The sequence below is a fragment of the Cydia amplana genome, chromosome 13 (assembly GCF_948474715.1).
Source record: "Cydia amplana chromosome 13, ilCydAmpl1.1, whole genome shotgun sequence".
Lineage (NCBI taxonomy): Eukaryota > Metazoa > Arthropoda > Insecta > Lepidoptera > Tortricidae > Cydia > Cydia amplana.
Genome location: NC_086081.1, coordinates 5,359,908 through 5,381,853, shown reverse-complemented (window position 1 = coordinate 5,381,853; position 21,946 = coordinate 5,359,908). Strand labels below are relative to the sequence as shown.

Genomic DNA, 21,946 nt, shown 5'->3' with positions numbered 1-21,946 from the left:
AGGCCTCACAAAACGCCAGTAAGGCCCACTTGCACCATTTCACTAACCTGGGTTAACCGATTAAACCTGGAGTTACCATGGTCACCAACACAATTTGACACTGGGTTAATGGTTTAACCGCGTAACCCCGAGTTAGTGGGATCGCGCAAGTAGTCCCCGACAAAATGGCCGCTGCATGTGGTGTAACCGGTTATAACTGGCGGGTTGTTTAGATTTAGAACACGATGTCTTCATCACCCTCGTCGAGCAGGTTGGCGCCACCGTCGCCGAGGTCTAGACCTAAGCCCGCCGCTAGAAGCTCCTTCTTTTTCTGAAAACACCAAGTTCAACTTTATTGTACGTTCAGAGTTTCACATACATAGTAGTGGACTCCTTTGATTTTCAGAGAATACTATAGTTCGTTTTTTTTAGCATTAGAAAGAACTTGCAAGAAGGTAAGCGATCTTGACATGTCTTTTAATTGAAAAACGCTTTTTTAAAATCAAAAACTATTACTTATGAAAGCAGAAGAATATAAATGATCGTGTTAGATTCATAATTGTTACATATTTGCCGTAACTTATTTTTAAAATGTGTTTTTCAATTAAAAGACACATTAAGATTGTTTACCTTATTTCTAATGCTAAAAAAAAACGAACTATAGGAAGTGAATTTTAGTTGAAAACCAGAAAAAATCATACAGAAAATCGGTTTCCAAACATTTTCAGAAGTATTGGATAGAATTGCGCTCTAATGGAAATAGTGGAATGCACCCAGACATATTGACAATCGCTAACAATTTTAATATAGTTAACTTGGATTGAAGATGATCATACGATTTTGACAAATCTGCAAATTGCACAAGGTTTCCAAAGAGTTGTTAAGTTCTCGAAAGTATGGTTATACCATATAAGATATTTATTCTCATAAGAATATACATTATCTATCTAATAGATATCATTAGACATTTCTGTATTGTACGATATACTCTCGGGGCGCATTGACAGTTCTCCTTTGCTATCGGAGATCAAATTATCAGTGCCGTCAATCAGAACGCGGAATGCAGAGCGTTGCCTGTTTAGTCTACCCAGAACTCATACCAATTATGCTCAAAATTCGTCCATCAATCGTATCCTTAAACTATATAATAAACAATTTAGTAGCATCGACTTGTTCGACTGCACAAAATCAACCTTAAAAAATCGTGTTCGATCACTGTTACTGAAATCAAAATGAGCGACAACTTGAATAAATATAACTAGGTAAGTAAAACATACACCTCATTCGTCTCACATCATACACACTATCACAGACACATACACACATACACAAACACAATCACACAAAGTAAACACACACACACACACACACACACACACACACACACACGTTACGCAAGCCCACACCTACTTTGTATATTTTTTTTCTCTCCCTTCATTTTTCCTAAAGATGTTTATATTATTGCCACTTGTTATTGCATGTTAGCTGTATTCAATTTTCAATTTATTTATTTCCTATTGTGGACATCTGTTACTGGCTTTGTTTTCTGTTCATTGTGCTATGTATCATGTACTTTTTGTATTGCTGTTGATGCCCCAAATAAATAAAATAAAAAAATAAATAAAAATAAAATACCTTTAAACGAGCAATTCTTGTTTATTTATATATTAATTTATTTATATATATATATATATTTCGGGGATCTCGGAAACGGCTCTAACAATTTCGATGAAATTTACTATATGGGGGTTTTTGGGGGCGAAAAATCGATCTAGCTAGGTCTTATCTCTAAGAAAACGCGCATTTTCGAGTTTTTATATGTTTTCCGAGCGAAGCTCGGTCACCCAGATATTCCACTTAAAATGAGAATTTAACTTAATGCTATACAATAACTTGGTGTAAGTATGTATTATTAAGAAAATATATACTTAGGTCATACTGAAAATTCCTGGACTGGCCACTTAGAAAAAGTAAGTTTTCTCATATATCAGAATCCAGAAACTTTCAGTATGAACCACGTATAAATATAAAATATCATAAGAAAATAAGGCATTTTCTATGTTGGAAAAGGAGAATTTAATTTCATTATATCGCAGTAATAAAATAAAATCAGTAATACAGACCGCTTCCGCTTTGTCCTTGATGATTTTCTTCTTGTCTTGGATCTTCTTGAGCCGGTAGAACTCCTCACGCTCCAGCTCGTCCAGTTCCGAGATGATGTACGCCAGAGTTCGCTCCAGGCGCGGGATGATCACTGAAATTTTAATACAGATATTTGATTGAGATATAAAATGAAATATAAAATGTAAGCCCTAGGGCTTCGCAAAGCCTCTGTTGGGGCTCCGCGAGAATACTTGTAATAATAAGAAAGAAAACCAGCTCTTCTATAGGTATATCTGGTCCACAGAGACAAATGAAAACTTTTTATATGGGGCTCTGTCAAATATTTCCAAAGAGAGACCCCTTTTTAGGGTTCCGTAGCCAAATGGCAAAAAACGGAACCCTTATAGATTCGTCATGTCTGTCTGTCTGTCTGTCCGTCTGTCCGTGTATGTCACAGTCACTTTTCTCCGGAACTATAAGAACTATACTGTTGAAACTTGGTAAGTAGATGTATTCTGTGAACCGCATTAAGATTTTCACACAAAAATAGAAAAAAAACAATAAATTTTTGGGGTTCCCTATACTTAGAACTGAAACTCAAAATTTTTTTTTTCATCAAACCTATACGTGTGGGGTATCTATGGATAGGTCTTCAAAAATGATATTGAGGTTTCTAATATCATTTTTTTCTAAACTGAATAGTTTGCGCGAGAGACACTTCCAAAGTGGTAAAATGTGTCCCCCCCCCCCTGTAACTTCTAAAATAACAGAATGATAAAACTAAAAAAAATATATGATGTACATTACCATGTAAACTTCCACCGAAAATTGGTTTGAACGAGATCTAGGAAGTAGTTTTTTTTTATACGTCATAAATCGCCTAAATACGGAACCCTTCATGGGCGAGTCCGACTCGCACTTGGCCGCTTTTTTCTGCATCTAACAGGTTTCCAAAAGGGGTATGTCACCAAAAATGTTTGAGAACTTGGTTTGGGTTGAACTTACCATGCTCAATAGCGTTGACACGCCTGTTAGTGATCTTGATGACCTCGTCTAAAGTCACAAACGAGGTCTGGAGGGACGCCAGCTCGACCAGCAGCTTGACAGCACTCTGGAAGTTCTTCTTCAGCTTGGAGAGCTGTTGGCCGCCGCGCGCGAGACCCGCCAGCTCGTACGTGTCTGAACCGTCTTGGTATGACTCGAAAATTGGCAGTGTGACACCTGAGAAAAGAATGCATAATTTGGTGAGTATGATCAGAAAATTATAGGGTAGGTGCGTTAGTTTTCGTCCAGCTCTAGTTTTCGTCCACTTGACGAAATTGAATATAAATCTACATTGCTGCACAAATTTGGACTTAATACAATCCTTAATGTCGAGACAATATATCTATCTACATAAAAAATGTATTTGGCAAGTAGTAAATTAAATATCAAATATGTTATTTGCTAATCTGTCATGTGGACGAAAACTAGAGCATGGACGGAAACTAGCACAATGACCCTATGTTTTATGGGCTCGGATGCGCTGACCCTAGTGAATTTTTTTCATGGCCCATTGTATTAACAACTAGTATCCCGTAAAACCCTTAATAGCTACAGCAAATAAGCAAATAAATTATTTAACACCATGCATGAAATAAAGCACCAGATAATTATTATAAAAACCTAGATAGCAGTTATTTTTAAGCACGGCTATTATGACCGAATTTTTAAAATAAACAACAAATTAAGGCAGCGGTCGGCAACCTTTTAGCAGCCAAGGGCCACATATTAGTTAACGAAGTTGACGCGGGCCATACTTTGTTAATATTTACGACTTTATCAGACATTGTTGTTTGTCAATATTACATACAAAATAGCCAGGGAGGCTCGCGGGCCGCAAGTGACAGGTTCACGGGCCACAGGTTGCCGACTGCTGACTTAAGGTATAGGTCTAATTTTATTTGAGATACTGCTAATTGGCAGATGTCTTTTTATTAAATTTGTGGTTCAATATCAGGAAAATTGAGTTTTAAGAAAACATACCAGCTACATTGTCTTTCTTGGAACGGATCTTGATCTGTGCCTTGGTCACATTCTGCAGCACCACTTGGTTGAAGTCTCCCGTCGTGAACTTTGCCTCGGCCAGGGAGAATGCTGCTTCCTTCATCACTTCACCCATAAGGGTCTTTGTCTAATAAAAAAAGGTTAAAACACACTAAGCAATATGAAATATAATTCAAGGCCCCCAATAAATTGCTTTCAGTCTTTATTTTTTAAGGAATTCACGCTATTTAAAGCAAATTTATAATCATAAATCAAGTTTCAATATACAGAGACATAGGGTTTTACGCAGAAAACTGAGAACAAGAGTTATGTTGATAAAAAAAGACTTACCTCAATGATTTTTCCCAAGATCATACGGAACCTCACTTGCAAGGCATCAGCCTTTTTCTTGAGGAGACCATGGCCCTTAACTGCTCCGGCAAGACGGGCCTTTATTAACATCTGAGCTCTGAAAATCCAAGATACATTGATTATATTATACAGAAATTATGGAACCACCCTGTATTGGTCTAGTTTCTACGTGGCTGTTTTATGTCCTGAAAAACTTAATTTAGCACAAAATACTTACCCCCGAGAAGGGAAAATTTGTAGTTTGTCTTTCCCAGACATATTGATTTACGAATTTATCCCTTTTCTGAATTCCTCACTCCCAATCACCTGATGACAGAAGACAAGTTGGTTGATAAAAGTGTTGTCTATGCTTGGTCTTGTGATCTCGTCACAATTTGAGTTAATCAGAAAATATATTTTATAAATGATTAATTAAAGCTATTGTGTCGGAATTAATTGTATCTGAAGTTAAAAAAAGTCTAATATAGGTAAGATATTTTATTTCGTACGGGTTTGTAAGATTCTTGTATTGTGTGGCTGTATGGCATACGATTTGGGCTTTCAAATTTTACAAAAAAAGTCAGTCATAGACTAGACGTCATGCGTTTATGAAGGTGGCTAAATATAATGTGAACCATCTCAATTTATTTAAATATTTTGCTTTTATCAATGTTCCTGATAAAAACCGACCTCATATTATTCTGAATTTTTTTATACTTTTGAAAGAGACAAAATACTTATATCATGCTAAAAACATTACTGAAGTTTATAAAGAATCTACATAAGACGTTTATGAAGATTGATATTTAGGGCTTTGGAAGTTTGGACTTTTATTTTTCAAAACGTCAAAATTTGTTCAATCAACTAAAAGTCAAAACCAAACCTCAGCCCCTCAGCCAAACCAAGTAGATAAAAATAATTATTCTGCTTTTTGTTTGGAATGAAGTAATCAGATCAGCCGTCAACAACCGATCTGCCAACTTGACTTTTCATTCAATTCAATTATTATAATTTATACTGTATCGAAAAACTGCGTTAAAATAGGGACACACACACGCTTCAAGAATTAACACGTATTGTCAAGCAGGTAGGTTTTTTCTACTGTAAATTTGTCTGCAAATTCTGCAATAAATCATTATCGATTAAAGATTGATTGTCTTTATCCGGTCATATCAGCTAACGTATTATTTTGTTACAGACAGCAACCATAAAGCGGAAATAATGAACAACAAACAAATTCTGAGTTGAGTCAAATTGAATTCCATATTTTAACATGGAGAATCTCTGCCGTGTTTGTTTAAAAGAAGGAGCCAATATATCGATATTTGATAGCAAAGATGAAAACAGTGTATATACTAAACTCGCTTCATGTGTTAGGGAAAAGGCGAGTATTACTTACAGTACTTACAAGGTCTCTGATCTTTCTCAATTTAACACTTTAACCGCCACAAACGTCAACTTCCGCGCGTCGCTACACCTCAATATCAACCTTCCTGCATTGCGACAAGGTTCACGATGACGCGCCGCACACGAGGCATTTAATGGATTAAAGAAAAGTGGGTTACCTTGCAAAACATAGGTCTTATAAGATTCTTGTTGGAAGAAATGTACTATTTCTTATGGTGCTAATTTAATAGGCATTCTTATGAATATCCCCCTCCCCGCTCAATATCCCAAATATCCCAATTACAGTACCAATTAACTTCAATTAACTCTTTGACCTCCAAAGACGTCAGCTGATGCGTGTGACTACAGCCCTATATTATTATCAACCTTCATGCATTTGGATAAGGTTCATTATGATGTGCCGGGCGCGAAAGACGTGGCATTCAAAGGGTTAAATTTATACAATTTTTGTTTGATCATAGAGGATAAGATTTTGTTTTTGCCACTGAGACAATGCAATAATATTTCTTTTTTTAATAACTTTCAGGTAGAGGAACTTGAAGGATATCCTCGCAATATATGCATAGTATGTTACAGCACTTTGGAGTCTGTCTGTGCTTTCATCAAAAAATACAAGGAGTCACACAAGGTTCTAGAAAGTGGGCTGATCCCAATAAAACATGAGACCTTTGAGGACAACAATACCTACCATGACATTAGCAATGACCGACCAGATATTGAAATAGAAGTATGTGCAATTAAAACGGAACCCCAAGATACTACTGACGTTTTAGGGGAACCTCTGAAGTTGAAAATTGACAAGTTAAAACATTTGTCCATTAAGAGAGTTATAAAGAAAGAAGAAGATTCTAACCCAGAAAATGAGTGTGTGGATCTTACAGTAAATACTACAACAAAAAAGAAGACAAAAAGGTACGTCTAATTCATAAATAATCCTATTACTACATAGTACATATCAGTGGCGGCGCGTCAAACATATCCATGGGCAAGCCGAGGCTAATTTGGCTTACATATTTCCTTCACAACTCTGCTCAAACGTCTTAAAACAGGCAAGCTGGTGGGGATCGGCTTTTATGGACGCGCCGCCACTGGTACATATACAAAACTTTTACAGTGCTTAATGTAGCAAATCCTATTGCTTTGCTGTTTAACAATTTCAGTGCCAAGCCGACTAGCGGGTTCTTGACACTGAAAGTGTTAAAACAATTGGACAGTGTTATGGAATAGCGAACTATTAAATATTGCTGTTTACCAAATTCATTAATCAACAAATTGTATTACAGCACCAAAACAGAAACAAGACTATCATTGAAAGAATACAAGCAAATGACACTGAAACAGAGAAAACTAAAGCTAATGAGAAGACAGAAAGAGATTGAAGAACGGAGAATAAATAAAAATAAACAAAATGATAAAGATTCAGATCCTGCCAAACCCGACGAACCAAAACCACCCAAGCTGTGTGATATTTGTGGTGACACATTTCCAACATCAGACAAACTGTCATACCACAGACAGAAAAAACATGTAGAAGTACCTGTACAATGTCCAACTTGTAACCGCACATGTGTAAGCACATATTACCTTAACAGGCATATTAAGAGAAAGCATACTGAGAAGAAAGACTTTTTCTGTCAAATCTGTGGTACAGGATTTGCTTTTAAAGGGGAGCTGACGAGTCACTACAAATCGGTGCATGTGAAGAAGACGGGACCACCGAGGACTTGGGCATGCAAGCACTGCGGGAAGACCTACAAGTGTCCGAAGTCAGTGCTGGTGCATGAGAGATCAGTTCATACAGGTAATATATATTTTGCAAATTATATCAGATGGACAATAGGGAGTATTACTGCAATGTTTTCCCGCCAGAGTACAGCACTTGCGACTTAAGTATACCCACAAAGACATCCTCCAGAGTCCAGACTGAGCATAGTAGCGCTACCCCCTCTGCCACAAATATACGGTAGTTTTACTTTACTCCATTTTCGAGTCAGTCTTTGTGTGACGTCCGTGTCTTTGAACGGACCAATCGCGGCACGGGATTCGCTCACCTCGTCCCCCCGCACCCCCGTATTTTTGGCAGCATCGGTTTCATGAAATAATTGCTCTAAACTCAGTCTAGAGGATTCCTAGTCTATGTACATACTGTACCTTAAACTGTTTTTTGACAAGTTTTCACAGACTATCAAATATGAATTTGATACATCAAGGCGGTTTGTTTACAAAGGGCCTACTGAGAAACGCGAAATCGAATCTCAGCTACTTGCCTCATTATCGCTCGAATATGCAAGAGTGAATAAAGAGGTAAGGTAACAAAATTTCGACTCTTCGTTTGCGGTAGACCCTTAGATTGTGACTTGTTGTGGGAGTGGCGCCCCCTACTCATGAGTTTCGCGTAATATTCCCTATTGAACAAGTTTTACAAAAATCTTATTTTGTATTTTCTTTTATATTATGTACTAGCGACCCGCCCCGGCTTCGCAAGGGTTAACAAATTATACATAAACCTTCCTCTTGAATCACTATCTATTTAAAAAAAAACCCGCATCAAAATCCGTTGCGTAGTTTTAAAGATCTAAGCATAGAGACAGACAGCGGGAAGCGACTTTGTTTTATACTATGTTAGTGATTTTCTCGTTCGTTTGTGCTTACGAATAAATTATATTCTATTCTATTCTATTTGCATGTTTCGAACTCTCAAGAGTTTCAATTCAGTTCAACCTTTACAGTTTATAGTTTATAGAGCATAATACTAACAATATTTTATAAGGCATAGTCGTAAGTACTAACAAAAATGATCCCTGATGGTCCTGTAATAAATGAATTTATTTATTTATTATTATTTACAGGCGAGCGTCCAGCAGTCTGCGACATCTGCAACACAAGCTTCACCCACCACGACTACCTAAAAGAACACATGCGTTTACATACCGGAGAGACCCCATACAAGTGTCCCATATGCGGGCGCGGATACGCGCAGCGCTGTAATATGAAGAGCCATCTCCGCATTCATAAGGTGTCGGAGTTGAACCCTGAGGAGCTTAGCAAGCTTAGACCTAACTATATAAGGAGGCTGAAGGTATGATAATTTGTAGGTTATTGAGAACCCTTTCTCTCTCTGGGTTCGCATGGGCGTAGACAGGTACAGGCAGGGGGAGCAGTTGCCCCCCCCCCCCCCCACCCCTGGGGCTCAAATTTTACATACAATGCATGTCCTTTTGTGGCCTCTGCCCCCCCCCCCAGGCCTATCAACTCACCACCCCCTAGTTCACTGGCTGGCTACGCCCTTGCGGGTTCGTGAAGCTATTCTGCGGGTTATTGATGATTATGCATGGTTTTCAAAAAATCCTTGGCAATGCAATCTTTTCGAGCGATGGCGCCATTACCTTTGGCCTACTGTCGAGTAGATGGCGTTAATTTTTGATATTTAACAAATTAACACATATCAGTGAAAGAATAAGGATCAAACTTTTTGACGCGCCATTTGACTTTGATCACCAAAGTTAAATGGCGTTCTAAAAGTTTTCAACTTCTGTCGAAAGATGGCGAAAAATCCATCTCTATTTCAAATTGTCTTTGCTACCCATACCTATTTGTATATTTTATGAAAAGTTTTGTTGCTTAAGGTGGTTCGATTTTCATACAAAATTCAATCGACTTTCATTAAGTAACTACACACTATTACTACATAAATATTTCCGCATTTATCTTCTTTCGAATATTCATTTTCGCTAAATGAATAAGAAAACAATGTTTCATACAGAAATCATGCAAAAATCATAGTTAACTTTTCATAAATTTTACGTATGTGTGCGTCACAAATGTCGTGTACGGATACATTTGCGACGTTGCCATACCATTTCTGACGTTGCCGGGCTGACCACGGCGTGAATTTGAAGTGCCGTCATGTTTAGTGCAATTTTGTTGACCTACCCGATTTTGTTGAATAAGTACCCGAATTTCGTCAGCTTAGCTAAGAACTATCATGGTGCGTTTTGTAAACAGTTGCTTTTTTGCTTACAAATGGAAGGTTCCCGGTTCAATCCCCAGTCATAGTATGCTGGGACATAACTTTTTGTATTTTTTTTTACACCTAAATTTGGTATTGTTTTTTTTTTTTATTTAATTTTTCTTATTTTCAAAAATCAATTGATTAAGTATGGGCTAAGCGTATTCGTTTAATTTTTACAAAGATAATTAGAAATTATACTCTACCTAATCTCTTTGATTTTTACAATCAGGACATCCTCACAGCAATAAAAAAGAAATGTATAAAATTTCCTGTGGTTGAAAATAATGGAATTTTGTCTATGAATGAAAAACACAATTATTACTAGTTACTACCAGGTAAGTAAAATATAACTTGATTATAACTTTATTAGAATCCATATTGTTGCATCATCTTTCTTCCTATTACATTAGAGATTTTTTCCTATCATGATTCATGAAGAAGCGCTGGTGGCCTAGCGGTAAGAGCGTGCGACTTGCAATCCGGAGGTCGCGGGTTCGAACCTCGGCTCGTACCAATGAGTTTTTCGGAACTTATGTATGAAATATCATTTGATATTTACCAGTCGCTTTTCGGTGAAGGAAAACATCGTGAGGAAACCGGACTAATCCCAATACGGGCCTAGTTTACCCTCTGGGTTGGAAGGTCAGATGGCAGTCGCTTTCGTAAAAACTAGTGCCCACGCCAATTACTGGGATTAGTTGCCAAGCGGACCCCAGGCTCCCATGAGCCGTGGCAAAATGCCGGGACAACGCGAGGAAGATGATGATTCATGATATTATATTTCTTTCAGGTACAGGGACTACTACGGATAACAAATATGAAAAAATGTACTGTAGGTACTTGAATTCAAAATAAAAAAATTAAAATAAATGTTTTCCTTTTATTTTACAATTACCTACTACTTTATTAGAGGCTGGGCAGTAAGGGATTGCTTTACTTGTAGAACAAACTATTAGCGCTTTAAAAAAAACTGATACCTGACACTTACAAACCTGGACTTCCATGGGCTCATCCTACTAAGAATCGTCAGTAGGTATTCTCCATCCTAGTATAAAAAGATATCCTAAAATGTAGGTCATTACGTCAGGTTTTAGTATTAAAAATGTTTCCCAGCCTGCGTGACGTAGCGGAAACTAAAACTTCTATATAGATATTTGGGACATAGTTTTTATATCAGATTCAGGATTCAACAAGAATATGCTAGTGATTCTGAGTTGGAAGAACCCAAAAAGGTCATAATCTGTGAAAATCAGGTATAGAATTTTTTTTTTTTTGAAAACGTTGATAAAGTAAGTAATTTATTGATAATAGCAACCCGCCCCGGCTTCGCACGGGTTAACAAATTATACATAAACCTTCCTCTTGAATCACTCTATCTATTAAAAAAAACCGCATCAAACTCCGTTGCATACTTTTAAAGATCTAAGCATACAGACAGACAGATAGGAAAGCGACTTTGTTTTATACTATGTAGTGATAGTGATAGTGATGATGATGATATTGAATATCTGGGGGAAGCGCTGGTGGCCTAGCGGAAAGAGCGTGCGACTTGCAATCCGGAGGTCGCGGGTTCTATTCTAACCCCGGCTCGTACCATCGTACCAATGATTTTTCTGAACTTTTGTACGAAATATCATTTGATACCTATTTACCGGAACCTATTTATATACCGATACCTATTTTTCGGTGAAAGAAACCAATGTGAGGAAACCGGACTAATCCCAATAAGTTTACTCTCTGGGTTGGAAGGTCAGGGCAGTCGCTTTCGTAAAAACTAGTGCCCATGCCAATTCTGGGATTAGTTGCCAAGCGGACCCCACGCGAGGAAGAAGAGATTGAATATCTGGGAGACCGACCAAAGCTCAGAAAACATATAAAAACCCAAAAATGCGCGTTTTCTCACAGATCAGACCTAGCTAAGAGATCAAACCCCTTATAGCAAATTTCATCGAAATCGTTAGAGCCGTTTCTGATATCATCCAAATATATAAATAAATATATATATATAATAATTGCTCGTTAAGATAACACAAAAAGGACAAAAATAAACAAAATGAAATTACCTACTCGCACCAGTCTTGAACCCCAATCCTCTTGCACGTATTTCCACGAACATACCGTAACGCTATTGCAGCATACTTACGTTGTGTGAAATTGTCTACTACAAGCATCACGGAAACACTGTTTGCATGTGTGAGTTATAGTAGGAAAAAGCATGACAGCAACACTCCGTCGACTTTAAAGGGTGGTTTTTGCACAATGAAGTATTCAATGTTTATTTTAATAGTTCAATATTTACTTAAAGAGTTCGCTAAACATACTTTTAAGTATACAAATACCAAGACCATTCCACAAAAAAATAAAACATGAAATTTTGCGAAAGTGGCGCCATCTAGCGAGGGTTAAGCTTTGAGTAACCTAGTCGAACCACCTTAATATTACGACAGACTTGTGCAACACTCACGGCCTCATTTGCCGTGTAAACAAAAAATAAAATTACCAACTTGCTCCCTTGTCAACTTGTTCGTGAGTTTTGTAAAAGCTAAATATATGTGACGTTATCTATGAAAAGGGACCTTATTGTCGTTGGCGCTTACGCCATTATTAACGATGCTCCGATATAAATACAATGCCGCGCGACGCTGTACGGCGTAAGCGCCATCATGCGCCATCGACAATAAGGTCCCTTTTCATAGATAATGCCCCATATTATCTAAAACATGGATCTTTTAATAGATGTAGATTGTATTGTTTACCCTGTATTTATATACTGCACACTGCTCTCTTTGTTCGTGAAAACCCCCACTTATTTGAAGTAAAGCAAGATAAGCAGAGAACTAGAGAGCAGCACAGAAATAAACTATTGGTCCCAAGATGCAATTTAGAAATGTATAGAAATAGCCCACACTACAATTGTATAGTAATTACTAATAAGATTCCCAATTCCATTAAACAAGAACCTCGACATGCAGTATTTAAAAACAAGCTGAAAAAATTATTGATTGAAAAATGTTATTACTCCGTAAAGGATTTTATTGACGATGATAATTTATTATAAACCTAATTTAATTATACAATTGTATTTGGACTTTGAAAAGTATTGGATCTAATTTATTTTGATTGCATGAAATTATATTTGTTTTAACTTAATTTAATTGATTTTAATATTTAAAATTTTTATTATTTTTAATTTGCATTATTTCTAATTTAATTCCAATTACTGTTTTTTTAATTTAAATCATTTTGTTCTAATTGGTTCGATTTTGTCTTCAACTAATTTAATTAGTTTTATATTAGTTTTAAGTATGTTGTGTGCCCTAGCAGGGTGTCATGGACCGACATTATTTTTATTATTTAACACCTTTCTAATTTTATGTACATGATTTTACAACAAATAAATGAAATGAAATGAAATTGTTAGGTATTTGTATTGTACTATTGCGTTGTTAGGTTCTATCTTTTAGTTTAATAGTAAGTCTTTTTACTACTGATGTGCCGGCGAAAGATTTAAACATGAAAAACAAATTAAAAGTTAGAGATGGAATGATTGATGAAACTTATTATTACTTTATGGCTAATTAAGAATAGTCATAAAAGTTTTCTTGTATATAAATAGGTATGTATGGAGACAGTTTTGTTAGAAAGTAATTGTAAAATTAGCTATATGATAACGCTTCACACACCTTACTTAACCCTTCGTATGTCTAAGCACTTATCAGTGCGAAAGAATTTAAACCGATTGTATAATCAATGGATTTTTAAATGCATGCGCACTGATAAGTGCTTAGATAAAGAAATACGAAGTCGTCCTAACAGACATCCTAAAAAAGGTTAGACCTTGAAGATTAAGGATTCTGAATTAAGTAAAATTCGTGAAGCGCTTTAGGGGTGATCCATTAATTACGTCACACGAATTTCTAGGTTTTTTGACCCCTCCCCCCTCCTTGTCACATTTGGCAAACCCCTCCCCCCTAGTGTGACGTCACATTTTTTCTACGAAATCGCCAAATCGAATTAACTAAGTACCGAAGTATTATTAATATTTTATCAAAATATTTTTGACGATATAAATATTAGTAATTTTATAACCCAAAACTGCTTAGGAAAGAAAATTAAACGAATAAAAACTATTATCGTTTTAAAAACTTGTTATTTAAATGTACAGCGAATAAAATAATTTAAATAAATTTTCGGTTACTGATGAAGTTCAAGTGACGTCACAAAGTTTGTATATCCCCCCCACCCCCATGTCACAATATGTCACATTTTCTTGACCCCCTCCCTCCCCCTAAACGTGTGATGTAATTAATAGATGACCCCTTATTCCTATGGTGCACTTATTTTTAGTTCTTATAAACCCGTTAATTGGTCAATTACTCCAATGGCGGTATTAACATTGGATGTGGATCAGCACACCGCTCCGTGCGGGACATCGCTGTATACGTTCATGGTGCTGTCTCGCTTAGGGTGGTATTCCACTTGTCCAATGTCATTGCGTCTCACTCTCTCATTTGACACAAATATACACATTGGACCAAGATATTGGACAGATGGAATACAATCCTTACACACGGGAGCGGCGTAAGGGATGCATAATAATTCCATTGGAAAAGTTATTTTCCTAATTTAAATTAAAAGGGAGTAGGAGGATTTATAAAAGCAATATTAATAAGTTAATCCTTCAAATACCTACACAAGATTTGTCTAAAAATATCAATTGTTATTGTTTTTTGACAATTGTGTTAATTCTATTATAGTGTTTAATAAGTATATGTGCAATTCATTGTGTTAATATTAATTATAAATATTGTAATATGATGTGAATAAAAGAGGACACACATTTTTTAAAAAGTAGTGTTCTTTTTTTTTTCTAGAACATTATTAGTACTTAACTAAAAATAGGTATAATAGATATTTATGTATATACACAATGTCAGTTCTAAGATAGGCGGTTGCTATAGTTGTTACAAGATATTATGAAACCTAACATTTCCATTTCTTGTGCGGTCTAACAACCTGGAAAAAGGAATAAAATTATTATTGCATTTGCCTACAGCCTATGCGTCATTTTAAATACTAAAAACTTTTAAAAGTAAACTTTATTAAAATAGTCTAAGACTCATTGTGAACTGTAACTGTGGCAGACAAAGGGTTAACAACTTACTCTTTTAATGAAGCGGATATATCTTTGAAGCATTTCAGTTTCTCCTCCTCAATATTGGTCAAATAATTTATCTTGTTCATCTCAATTTCCCGCAGCCTCAACTCTTCCCCTTTAAGTTTCAGCTCTAACGCCCGCAGTCTTAATTCCTCACTCCTCTGTTGAACTTTCTCTTTCTCTAAAGCTAGTGTTGATTTTACTTTAAATTCTTCTAAGGATGTTTTTAATTTTTTGTATTTTTTTCCTGAAAAACAGTTTGCTTTAAATAAATATATAGGACATTCTTACACAGATTGACTAAAGACTATTTTTTTATTCGGTAGACTAAAATGACATTTCATAGTATGAACATAAAATGTCATTTCATACTATGAAATGTCAGTTTAGTCTACCGAATAAAAAAATAGACTTTAAGTCCCACAGTAAGCTAAAAAGGCTTGTGTTGTAGATACTTAGACAACAATATAATTATATACATAAAACAAAACAAAAAAGTTTACAGAAAAGTTAGAACTTGAATCTCGTAAGGCCCAATGTTCATTACAGTGTACATTCTTTTTCAATGTAATTAGAACTTTTCATAAACCAAATAATGTAGGGCTTCTTTTGTTCCATTGGTTTCTCAATCAAACGAAATTCATTCCAATTTACTACATAATAAGGTTCAAATTAAAAATAGTAAAACTGCCTCAGGCTGAAAATGTCAGTTTCATACGCGTTTTTATTATTTGTGAGCTTATTTATCACTGTAGGCAGTTTACTAAGGAAAACAAGGTAGAACTAAACACAAATATTGCAGTAGTCACAATTTGGTAAGCTATAAGACATATTCATTACCGTAAACCGGGGTGACTTTCAAATGCAGGGGCGACTTCGATATTTCAGTTTTTCAGCCGTTACATATTTTTATTCGGATTTTTTAGTAGTAGGTAAACAAGTATGTATAATAATCTAACTTGTTACACGAACAGTTCGAGAAAATAATGAATAATGATAATTTAGTGGCAGTTTTAAAACTATCAAAATTTCCTAAAGTCACCTCGTTTTACGGTATATTCAACTTCCATAAGTACCTTTAATTTTGATTTTCTTTTCAGCATTTAAAGACTCTCCATCTAGTTCAGATTTGCAGTCACCATCTAAACAAAACAAGAATGCTTACATTTTAATTATACAATCTTTATTAAGCAATATATTTCCCAATGGTTCATTTTCAACTCATTGATAAAATACCCTCCCCCAGTCATCTTTAGGTTCAAAGCCAAGAAGTTCTGGACCCTGGACCCATATGGATTATGAATATTCTATAGATTACAAATCCATATTCTTCCATAGTTTAGAGCTCAAGTAACAAACAAGCCATATATAGGGACATCGCGCTAGTTTCCGTCCATGTTCTAGTTTTCGTCTACTTGACAGATTAGCAATTAATACATTTGATTTTTAATTTTCTTCTTTAAAATATCATTTTTATGTAGATATATATATTGTTTTGACATTAAGGATTGCAATACGTACAAATTTGTGCAGCAATGTAGGTTTATATTCAAATTTCGTTGAATGGACGAAAACTAGAGCTGGATGAAAACTAACGCACCTACCCTATGTATGACTTACCTTCTAGTATATTATCAACATTACAAAATGTGTTCTTGCTCTTAGCAAAGTTGCCTAAAACTGTATTGTCTTCTTCATCCGAGGACATATTATGACCAGGACTCAAGGGAGCTTCATAGCCTTCGGTCAAAAAATCCGTTATTTCCTCTGGTGTGGGCTCTGGGATCTCTACTTTGTTGACCTGAAGCATGACAAATATTTATTTCACTTTTGGGTATTAGATACCAAGAGTTTTGAACAAGGATCGGAACTGGTTTTTTGCAGAAACTTAGAGATAACCATATTTTTCGAATTATTATATACTCGAAATGTAGGACTCAGTTGTGTGTTTAGGTTACGACTTCGTATTATTAGATTGCCCAATTAGAAATGAAGTAATTAGCAAAGAACGAAAAAATACCATTTCCGTTCCCATACAAAAAATAGCAGTACCCGATCCCTGGTTTTGAAACTTTGTTAAGAAGTTCCTTATCACAATAAGCTTTTTGGCAACAATTTCATTTTTGATACAAACTTATACAGCTGACTGTACTTTTCTTACAACAAAACAACGAATACACATCAAGACAATTTTCTAATAAACCCAAACACAATTAGATTACATTGTTTTATTATAGAGTGGTCACCTCCCGAGTCCATCATCAGATCAGCTCCATGGTACTATAATACTGCTATACCACTCAAGACTCAACTAACATACATATGTTACAGCTCAATTTGAAAGAGGGTCTAATTTAAGTTGCAAGATTTTGCATGTAAAATAAAACCTAATAAAAAAGGTTAAGATCTGCTAATTTAAAGGTTCCGTCACACAGGCGTTTTTCGGGTGGGGCGTGAGCGTTTTATATGTAGAAGCGGCGCGCCCCGCTCACGCCCCGCCCGGAAAACGCACCTGTATGACGGAACCTTAAAAAGTCAAGTTCTTACCATTTCCAGATCTGATACATCTGTCTTATCATCCAGAGGGTAGTCTATCATCTTCAGTAGCCTTAACTCTAGATTATTGAGTGGAGCCACCTGGTGGCTATAATTATAGTGTTTCTTCCGCAGCAAAATATTTGCTTTCTTTTTTGTTTTGTTTTTCCAGTCGGCCCACATCTGAAACAAAAAAAGGTAAAACATACTAATCACAATCAAAAACAAGTATTTGAGGAAAAAAAAATGGTTTGCCTAGTGACTAGGAAAATTTTCTAGCACAATTTGATAGACTAGGCCCTAGTCTATCAAATTGTGCTAGAAAGTAAGTTATGCACTGACCACGACATGGCGGGACTGGCTAAGGTGACAACCATAGGTGGGAACGAAAGGTCCGATTGCTGTGTCCCGCTCCAACCTATGGTTGCTGCAGCCAGTCGCGCAATGTCGGGGCCAGTGCGTTAGGGTTAGTAACATGATAACATCATAGTAGCATTCCCCCACAGGCTTGAGTGCTTGATTTACTTCACTGCAACTAAATGATAGATTGGGTAGACTAAATTGTAATCAATATAACCTGTATCCCTAATAATATTTAAAAAAATGTGAAAGTAATTATGTCTGTCAGTAACTTCTTCACGCTATTACTGCCGATGAACCAATTGTAATTAAGTTTGCTATGGAGGCAGTTTGAGGCCTGAGGAAGGACAGAGGATAGTTTTAATCAATCATCATCATCCCAAGCAGATAACGTCGCGGGCAGAAGCTAGTAACTATAAAACATACCTTACACCATTTCCAGGTATTTTTGTAAACCCCTCCATCCACAGAGTTTAACTGCAAAGCAATTTGTTTCCAGAACGTCTGCTTATTGGTGCTAGAGTACGAGACCTTTCCGTTAACTAAAACCCCATTTTCGCTCAGAAGATCGAGTAATTTCTTCATTTGAGCCTGGTTTACTCGACTCATCGTACGATGTTATAATTAAATTACTAACACAAAATACCGACAGAAATTACCACCTACAATATAACACAAATCTCGTACATGATATTGAGTTTTAAAAAATTGCCTCTCAGAGAAAACACTGTAATTTAATTAGCTGTAATCACAAACTACTAAGAAGATACTACGTGCTGTAATTCTGTAGTTAAATTTATTTTTAGTTTCATTCTTTTGTTTTGGTTACGAATTTACATTTTTTTTTTAACAACATTTGACATTACTGGTAAGTGTTGCCGTTGCCAAAATATTGTATCATAAAGTAAAGCCATAATAGACTACCGCACCCGACCGCAACATTGGTGCGGTCAAAATATCTCTTTCTCGCTTTAACTTATAGCTGTGTCTTTAACGAACATACGACGACCACCTTACACAATGACCACAATGTGTACACAATAATGTGCTTTGACAAACTATATGTTGTTAAACATATAGTTTGTCAAATTACTGTCTCATTTCAGACATAGAAAGAGAGAACAATACTATCTTTGTCTTACACTATTACTAGCCCCAAAAGAAAAGGATGAGTGTAGATTTTTTGTTCTTATTTACTGACAACAGTTTGGGCAGGGGCAGAGTCATGCCCTACTATCATAGATGGTGTGGTAGTCTGTTATGGCTTTAACATTCAGCTAAGTGACATTGACAGCAGTGACAGAAGCGAAAATCATCAAAATAGGTACTTTCCATCGGAGTTCATAGTTTGTGTTTATTTTTTTGTTTTGTCTGGATAATTAATTAGTCTTATCGGAAGACTACGCCAGACACAAACCGTCGAAACGTTTATAAAACTACGAAAATGCTGCGAACGAAAATTCACATAGTTCTAAGTGCAATCGGTGTATTTTTAGGATTGTCAGCATTTATATGTTTTTGCATTGTTTACGCTAACATAGAGGCTGGAATGTGGGCGTTATTATCCGGTGAGTAGTTTAGCTTTCCAAGGTAATACTTTTACTAGAAGTCAGCTGTTTACTCTACAAATTCGTAGTCTAGCTAAATTGTTATTGTTTAAAAAAAAACAGGAAACGGTCGATCGTTATTGGAGGCTATTTTAAAAACAAAACAATTCAAGCAACCTGTGTATGTTTTCCTGGTAGTAAAAGGACAAGTCTTTAAAGGCCTCTAGTCAGTCCAGTTTAACATTATTTGATATTTCCTTCAACTTGAGGCAGTTTTTAAATGCAATATGCATTTAAATACCATTGTATGAACAAGTAAAAGTTTGAGAAACAAATTATGATTCATCATTTATCATATGTTGCAATATGGTATTGATAATGTTACAAAATAGTAAACATGTTTATTACATGTATGTCATCATTGGCTCCGGTTTATAATTTATAAGCTTAAATAGTAAATGAATGGTTCACTAAATCTAGAATAGATACTAAACCAAAATAAATCAAATTATGTTTGTAATACAATTTAAATTAAATAGAACTCTCAATAAAGTAATTATATTATACCACCAGGTATCCATGCTGGCTTGACCCTGATGCTGCACTGTCACTACCTGAAGGACTCGCTCCATGTCAACTTCTCCCGCAAGGCTCTGCAATACATCGGGGACTTCGGCATGTTTGGTCTCATTGCTGGAACAGCACTTACGCTGTTCTATATTTTTCTGGAGATCTATAACAGAGCTGGTAAGTTGAGAAATTGCTCTACAAATAACTTGATATTTTCATAAACATTTATATACCTGCTATAGACATATAAATATTTAAATTGGTTAGATTGTTGTAAAAATACAATACAGATTTTAATATTGGTTATGCTACATTGTAGCTAGTTTAGTGACTAGAGTTTGACCATGCTAAGTTGTCATGCCAAGTGCTACGTAATTTTGTATTTAAGGCATTCTCGCGTGGTCGTCCACGTTCGTCATAACTAGGGCTGCCATCTCTAAATTCGCCAAACCCGGTCAAAGCCCTTAAAAAACCTGGATATTTGGCGTAAATCGCAATTTTTTCCTGGACGTGTCCGAAAAAAAAAACAATCGCTTTATTTTTCATTCTAAAAAGTGTCCCGGTTTTTGAAAACCCCCCAGACGGCCTTCGGACGGCCTCCAAACTAAGACAAATCCGGGGAAACCCGGACAGATGGCAGCCCTAGTCATAACACATCTTTGTTCCAGATGTAACGCCAATAGACACCAGCATAGTAATCCGGATGGTGTGGTCGTTCATGATGATGAAGTGGGGCGGGATGCTGTACTACTTCACCAGGTCCTACTTGCGGACATACAACGACCATCAGCTGTTCTCGGAAGCTCACATTGAGGAGACGTAAGCATGTGAGTGTTTTTAGGGAGTTGGTGTTTTTTTTTTCAGTATAGACCATGTATAGACGTAGGAATATGAAGATGAGTATGGTCAGAGTTACATGATAATTTATTTTAGACGAAACGAATTTATTTTATATGAAAACTTTCAGTCAATTTATAACTTAGAATTTTTTTTAACGTTAATCCAACTTGTAAAATATTGATGCCACAAAATTTACATCATTCCTTTGACTATACTCTATTCAAGTCTATTCTAAGACTTTATTTCGGCTAATTTATTTTCCTGAAGGTTCTTTAAAAATCTAGTTCGGTAATGATCTTTTTCAAAAGTATTAAGTTGTTTTGTTTTATTTCTACTAATAATATAGTTCCATTTAATAAAACGAATCCGTTTTACTATTCGCCGATCCGTTATACGATTGTATGTTTATTAGTGATGTACCGACTATGGTTTTGGCCGACTAGCCGACTAATCGGCACTCGGATGGCCGATTAGTCGGCCGACTAGCCCCCACATTTAATATGGACACAAGCTCATTTTGTACGCTAAATACGTATTTGAGTAAAATGGGCATGTAACATTTGATTAATGTTGGCTTTTTATTTTATTTATGTCCTGTTTTCTGTAAATCATAATAAGCCGACTAATCGGCCTTTTTTGCCGACTAGTCGCCGACTAATCGCCGACTAGTCGGTTCATCCCTAATGTTTATCGATAATACGCGATTAGGCACATGGGAAGGTGGCTCTGGCGGCCTAGCTAAGGTGACCATCGCTTGCGCTACGCCATCAAATCGCTTTGTGTCTCTTATCACACTTCCATATTAGTGCGACAGTGACAGTTGCGTTTCCTTCGCTACGTAGCGTTAGCGATTGGCATGTTGTCTACGGGGCCACGACCGTCTAATTTCATTACTTCACTGATGACCTAAATTCGAAAGCCTTCCGTTAGAAATTGTTTCGACTCTAATTATTTGTTTCTACTTAAACACACATCTTCCCTTTATCTAATTAAGAGGCCTTATTCCTTAGAGCGTTCACCGATTTCACGAAATAACACTCGATAGATGGCGTTGGCGCT

The 21,946-nt window shown here is 36.1% G+C and overlaps 4 protein-coding genes across 4 annotated transcripts; 2 read left to right on the top strand and 2 right to left on the bottom strand.

Annotated features, from left to right (window-relative positions):
- Positions 1 to 168: 168 nt before the first annotated feature.
- On the bottom strand, positions 169 to 4,857 carry LOC134653429 (V-type proton ATPase subunit D). Its single transcript, XM_063508792.1, has 6 exons — positions 4,697 to 4,857; positions 4,459 to 4,576; positions 4,108 to 4,255; positions 3,088 to 3,303; positions 2,103 to 2,233; positions 169 to 310 (listed from the first exon to the last, which is right to left on the bottom strand). Exons 1-6 carry the CDS (start codon positions 4,735 to 4,737, stop codon positions 215 to 217), a joined length of 750 nt encoding a protein of 249 aa, XP_063364862.1. The 5' UTR covers positions 4,738 to 4,857; the 3' UTR covers positions 169 to 214.
- A 782-nt stretch (positions 4,858 to 5,639) lies between these two features.
- Positions 5,640 to 8,965, top strand: LOC134653419 (zinc finger protein 26-like). The gene is made up of 4 exons (XM_063508781.1): positions 5,640 to 5,846; positions 6,396 to 6,777; positions 7,149 to 7,666; positions 8,715 to 8,965. The coding sequence occupies exons 1-4, from the start codon at positions 5,732 to 5,734 to the stop codon at positions 8,948 to 8,950; spliced, it is 1,251 nt and encodes a 416-aa protein (XP_063364851.1). The 5' UTR covers positions 5,640 to 5,731; the 3' UTR covers positions 8,951 to 8,965.
- Positions 8,966 to 14,793: 5,828 nt separating this feature from the next.
- On the bottom strand, positions 14,794 to 18,565 carry LOC134653425 (uncharacterized). The gene is made up of 6 exons (XM_063508788.1): positions 18,357 to 18,565; positions 17,583 to 17,753; positions 16,656 to 16,836; positions 16,112 to 16,177; positions 15,042 to 15,282; positions 14,794 to 14,893 (listed from the first exon to the last, which is right to left on the bottom strand). The coding sequence occupies exons 1-6, from the start codon at positions 18,537 to 18,539 to the stop codon at positions 14,842 to 14,844; spliced, it is 894 nt and encodes a 297-aa protein (XP_063364858.1). The 5' UTR covers positions 18,540 to 18,565; the 3' UTR covers positions 14,794 to 14,841.
- A 730-nt stretch (positions 18,566 to 19,295) lies between these two features.
- Positions 19,296 to 20,910, top strand: LOC134653249 (heme transporter hrg1-A-like). Its single transcript, XM_063508575.1, has 3 exons — positions 19,296 to 19,498; positions 20,051 to 20,224; positions 20,716 to 20,910. The coding sequence occupies exons 1-3, from the start codon at positions 19,375 to 19,377 to the stop codon at positions 20,868 to 20,870; spliced, it is 453 nt and encodes a 150-aa protein (XP_063364645.1). The 5' UTR covers positions 19,296 to 19,374; the 3' UTR covers positions 20,871 to 20,910.
- Positions 20,911 to 21,946: the final 1,036 nt, after the last annotated feature.

Bases quoted from the DNA above. Each gene is read 5' to 3' on its own strand.
- LOC134653429 (XM_063508792.1), bottom strand. From the start codon at position 4,737: ATGTCTGGGAAAGACAAACTACAAATTTTCCCTTCTCGGGG. The intron at 4,577-4,696 runs GTAAGTATTTTG...TTGGATTTTCAG, and splicing joins CAAATTTTCCCTTCTCGGGG to AGCTCAGATGTTAATAAAGG. The intron at 4,256-4,458 runs GTAAGTCTTTTT...TTTTTTTATTAG, and splicing joins TCTTGGGAAAAATCATTGAG to ACAAAGACCCTTATGGGTGA.
- LOC134653419 (XM_063508781.1), top strand. From the start codon at position 5,732: ATGGAGAATCTCTGCCGTGTTTGTTTAAAAGAAGGAGCCAATATATCG. The intron at 5,847-6,395 runs GTATTACTTACA...ACTTTCAGGTAG, and splicing joins ATGTGTTAGGGAAAAGGCGA to AGGAACTTGAAGGATATCCT. The intron at 6,778-7,148 runs GTACGTCTAATT...ATTGTATTACAG, and splicing joins ACAAAAAAGAAGACAAAAAG to CACCAAAACAGAAACAAGAC.
- LOC134653425 (XM_063508788.1), bottom strand. From the start codon at position 18,539: ATGAGTCGAGTAAACCAGGCTCAAATGAAGAAATTACTCGATCTTCTG. The intron at 17,754-18,356 runs GTATGTTTTATA...TTTTTGTTTCAG, and splicing joins ATACCTGGAAATGGTGTAAG to ATGTGGGCCGACTGGAAAAA. The intron at 16,837-17,582 runs GTAAGAACTTGA...GTCATGCTTCAG, and splicing joins ATGTATCAGATCTGGAAATG to GTCAACAAAGTAGAGATCCC.
- LOC134653249 (XM_063508575.1), top strand. From the start codon at position 19,375: ATGCTGCGAACGAAAATTCACATAGTTCTAAGTGCAATCGGTGTATTT. The intron at 19,499-20,050 runs GTGAGTAGTTTA...TTATACCACCAG, and splicing joins AATGTGGGCGTTATTATCCG to GTATCCATGCTGGCTTGACC. The intron at 20,225-20,715 runs GTAAGTTGAGAA...TCTTTGTTCCAG, and splicing joins GGAGATCTATAACAGAGCTG to ATGTAACGCCAATAGACACC.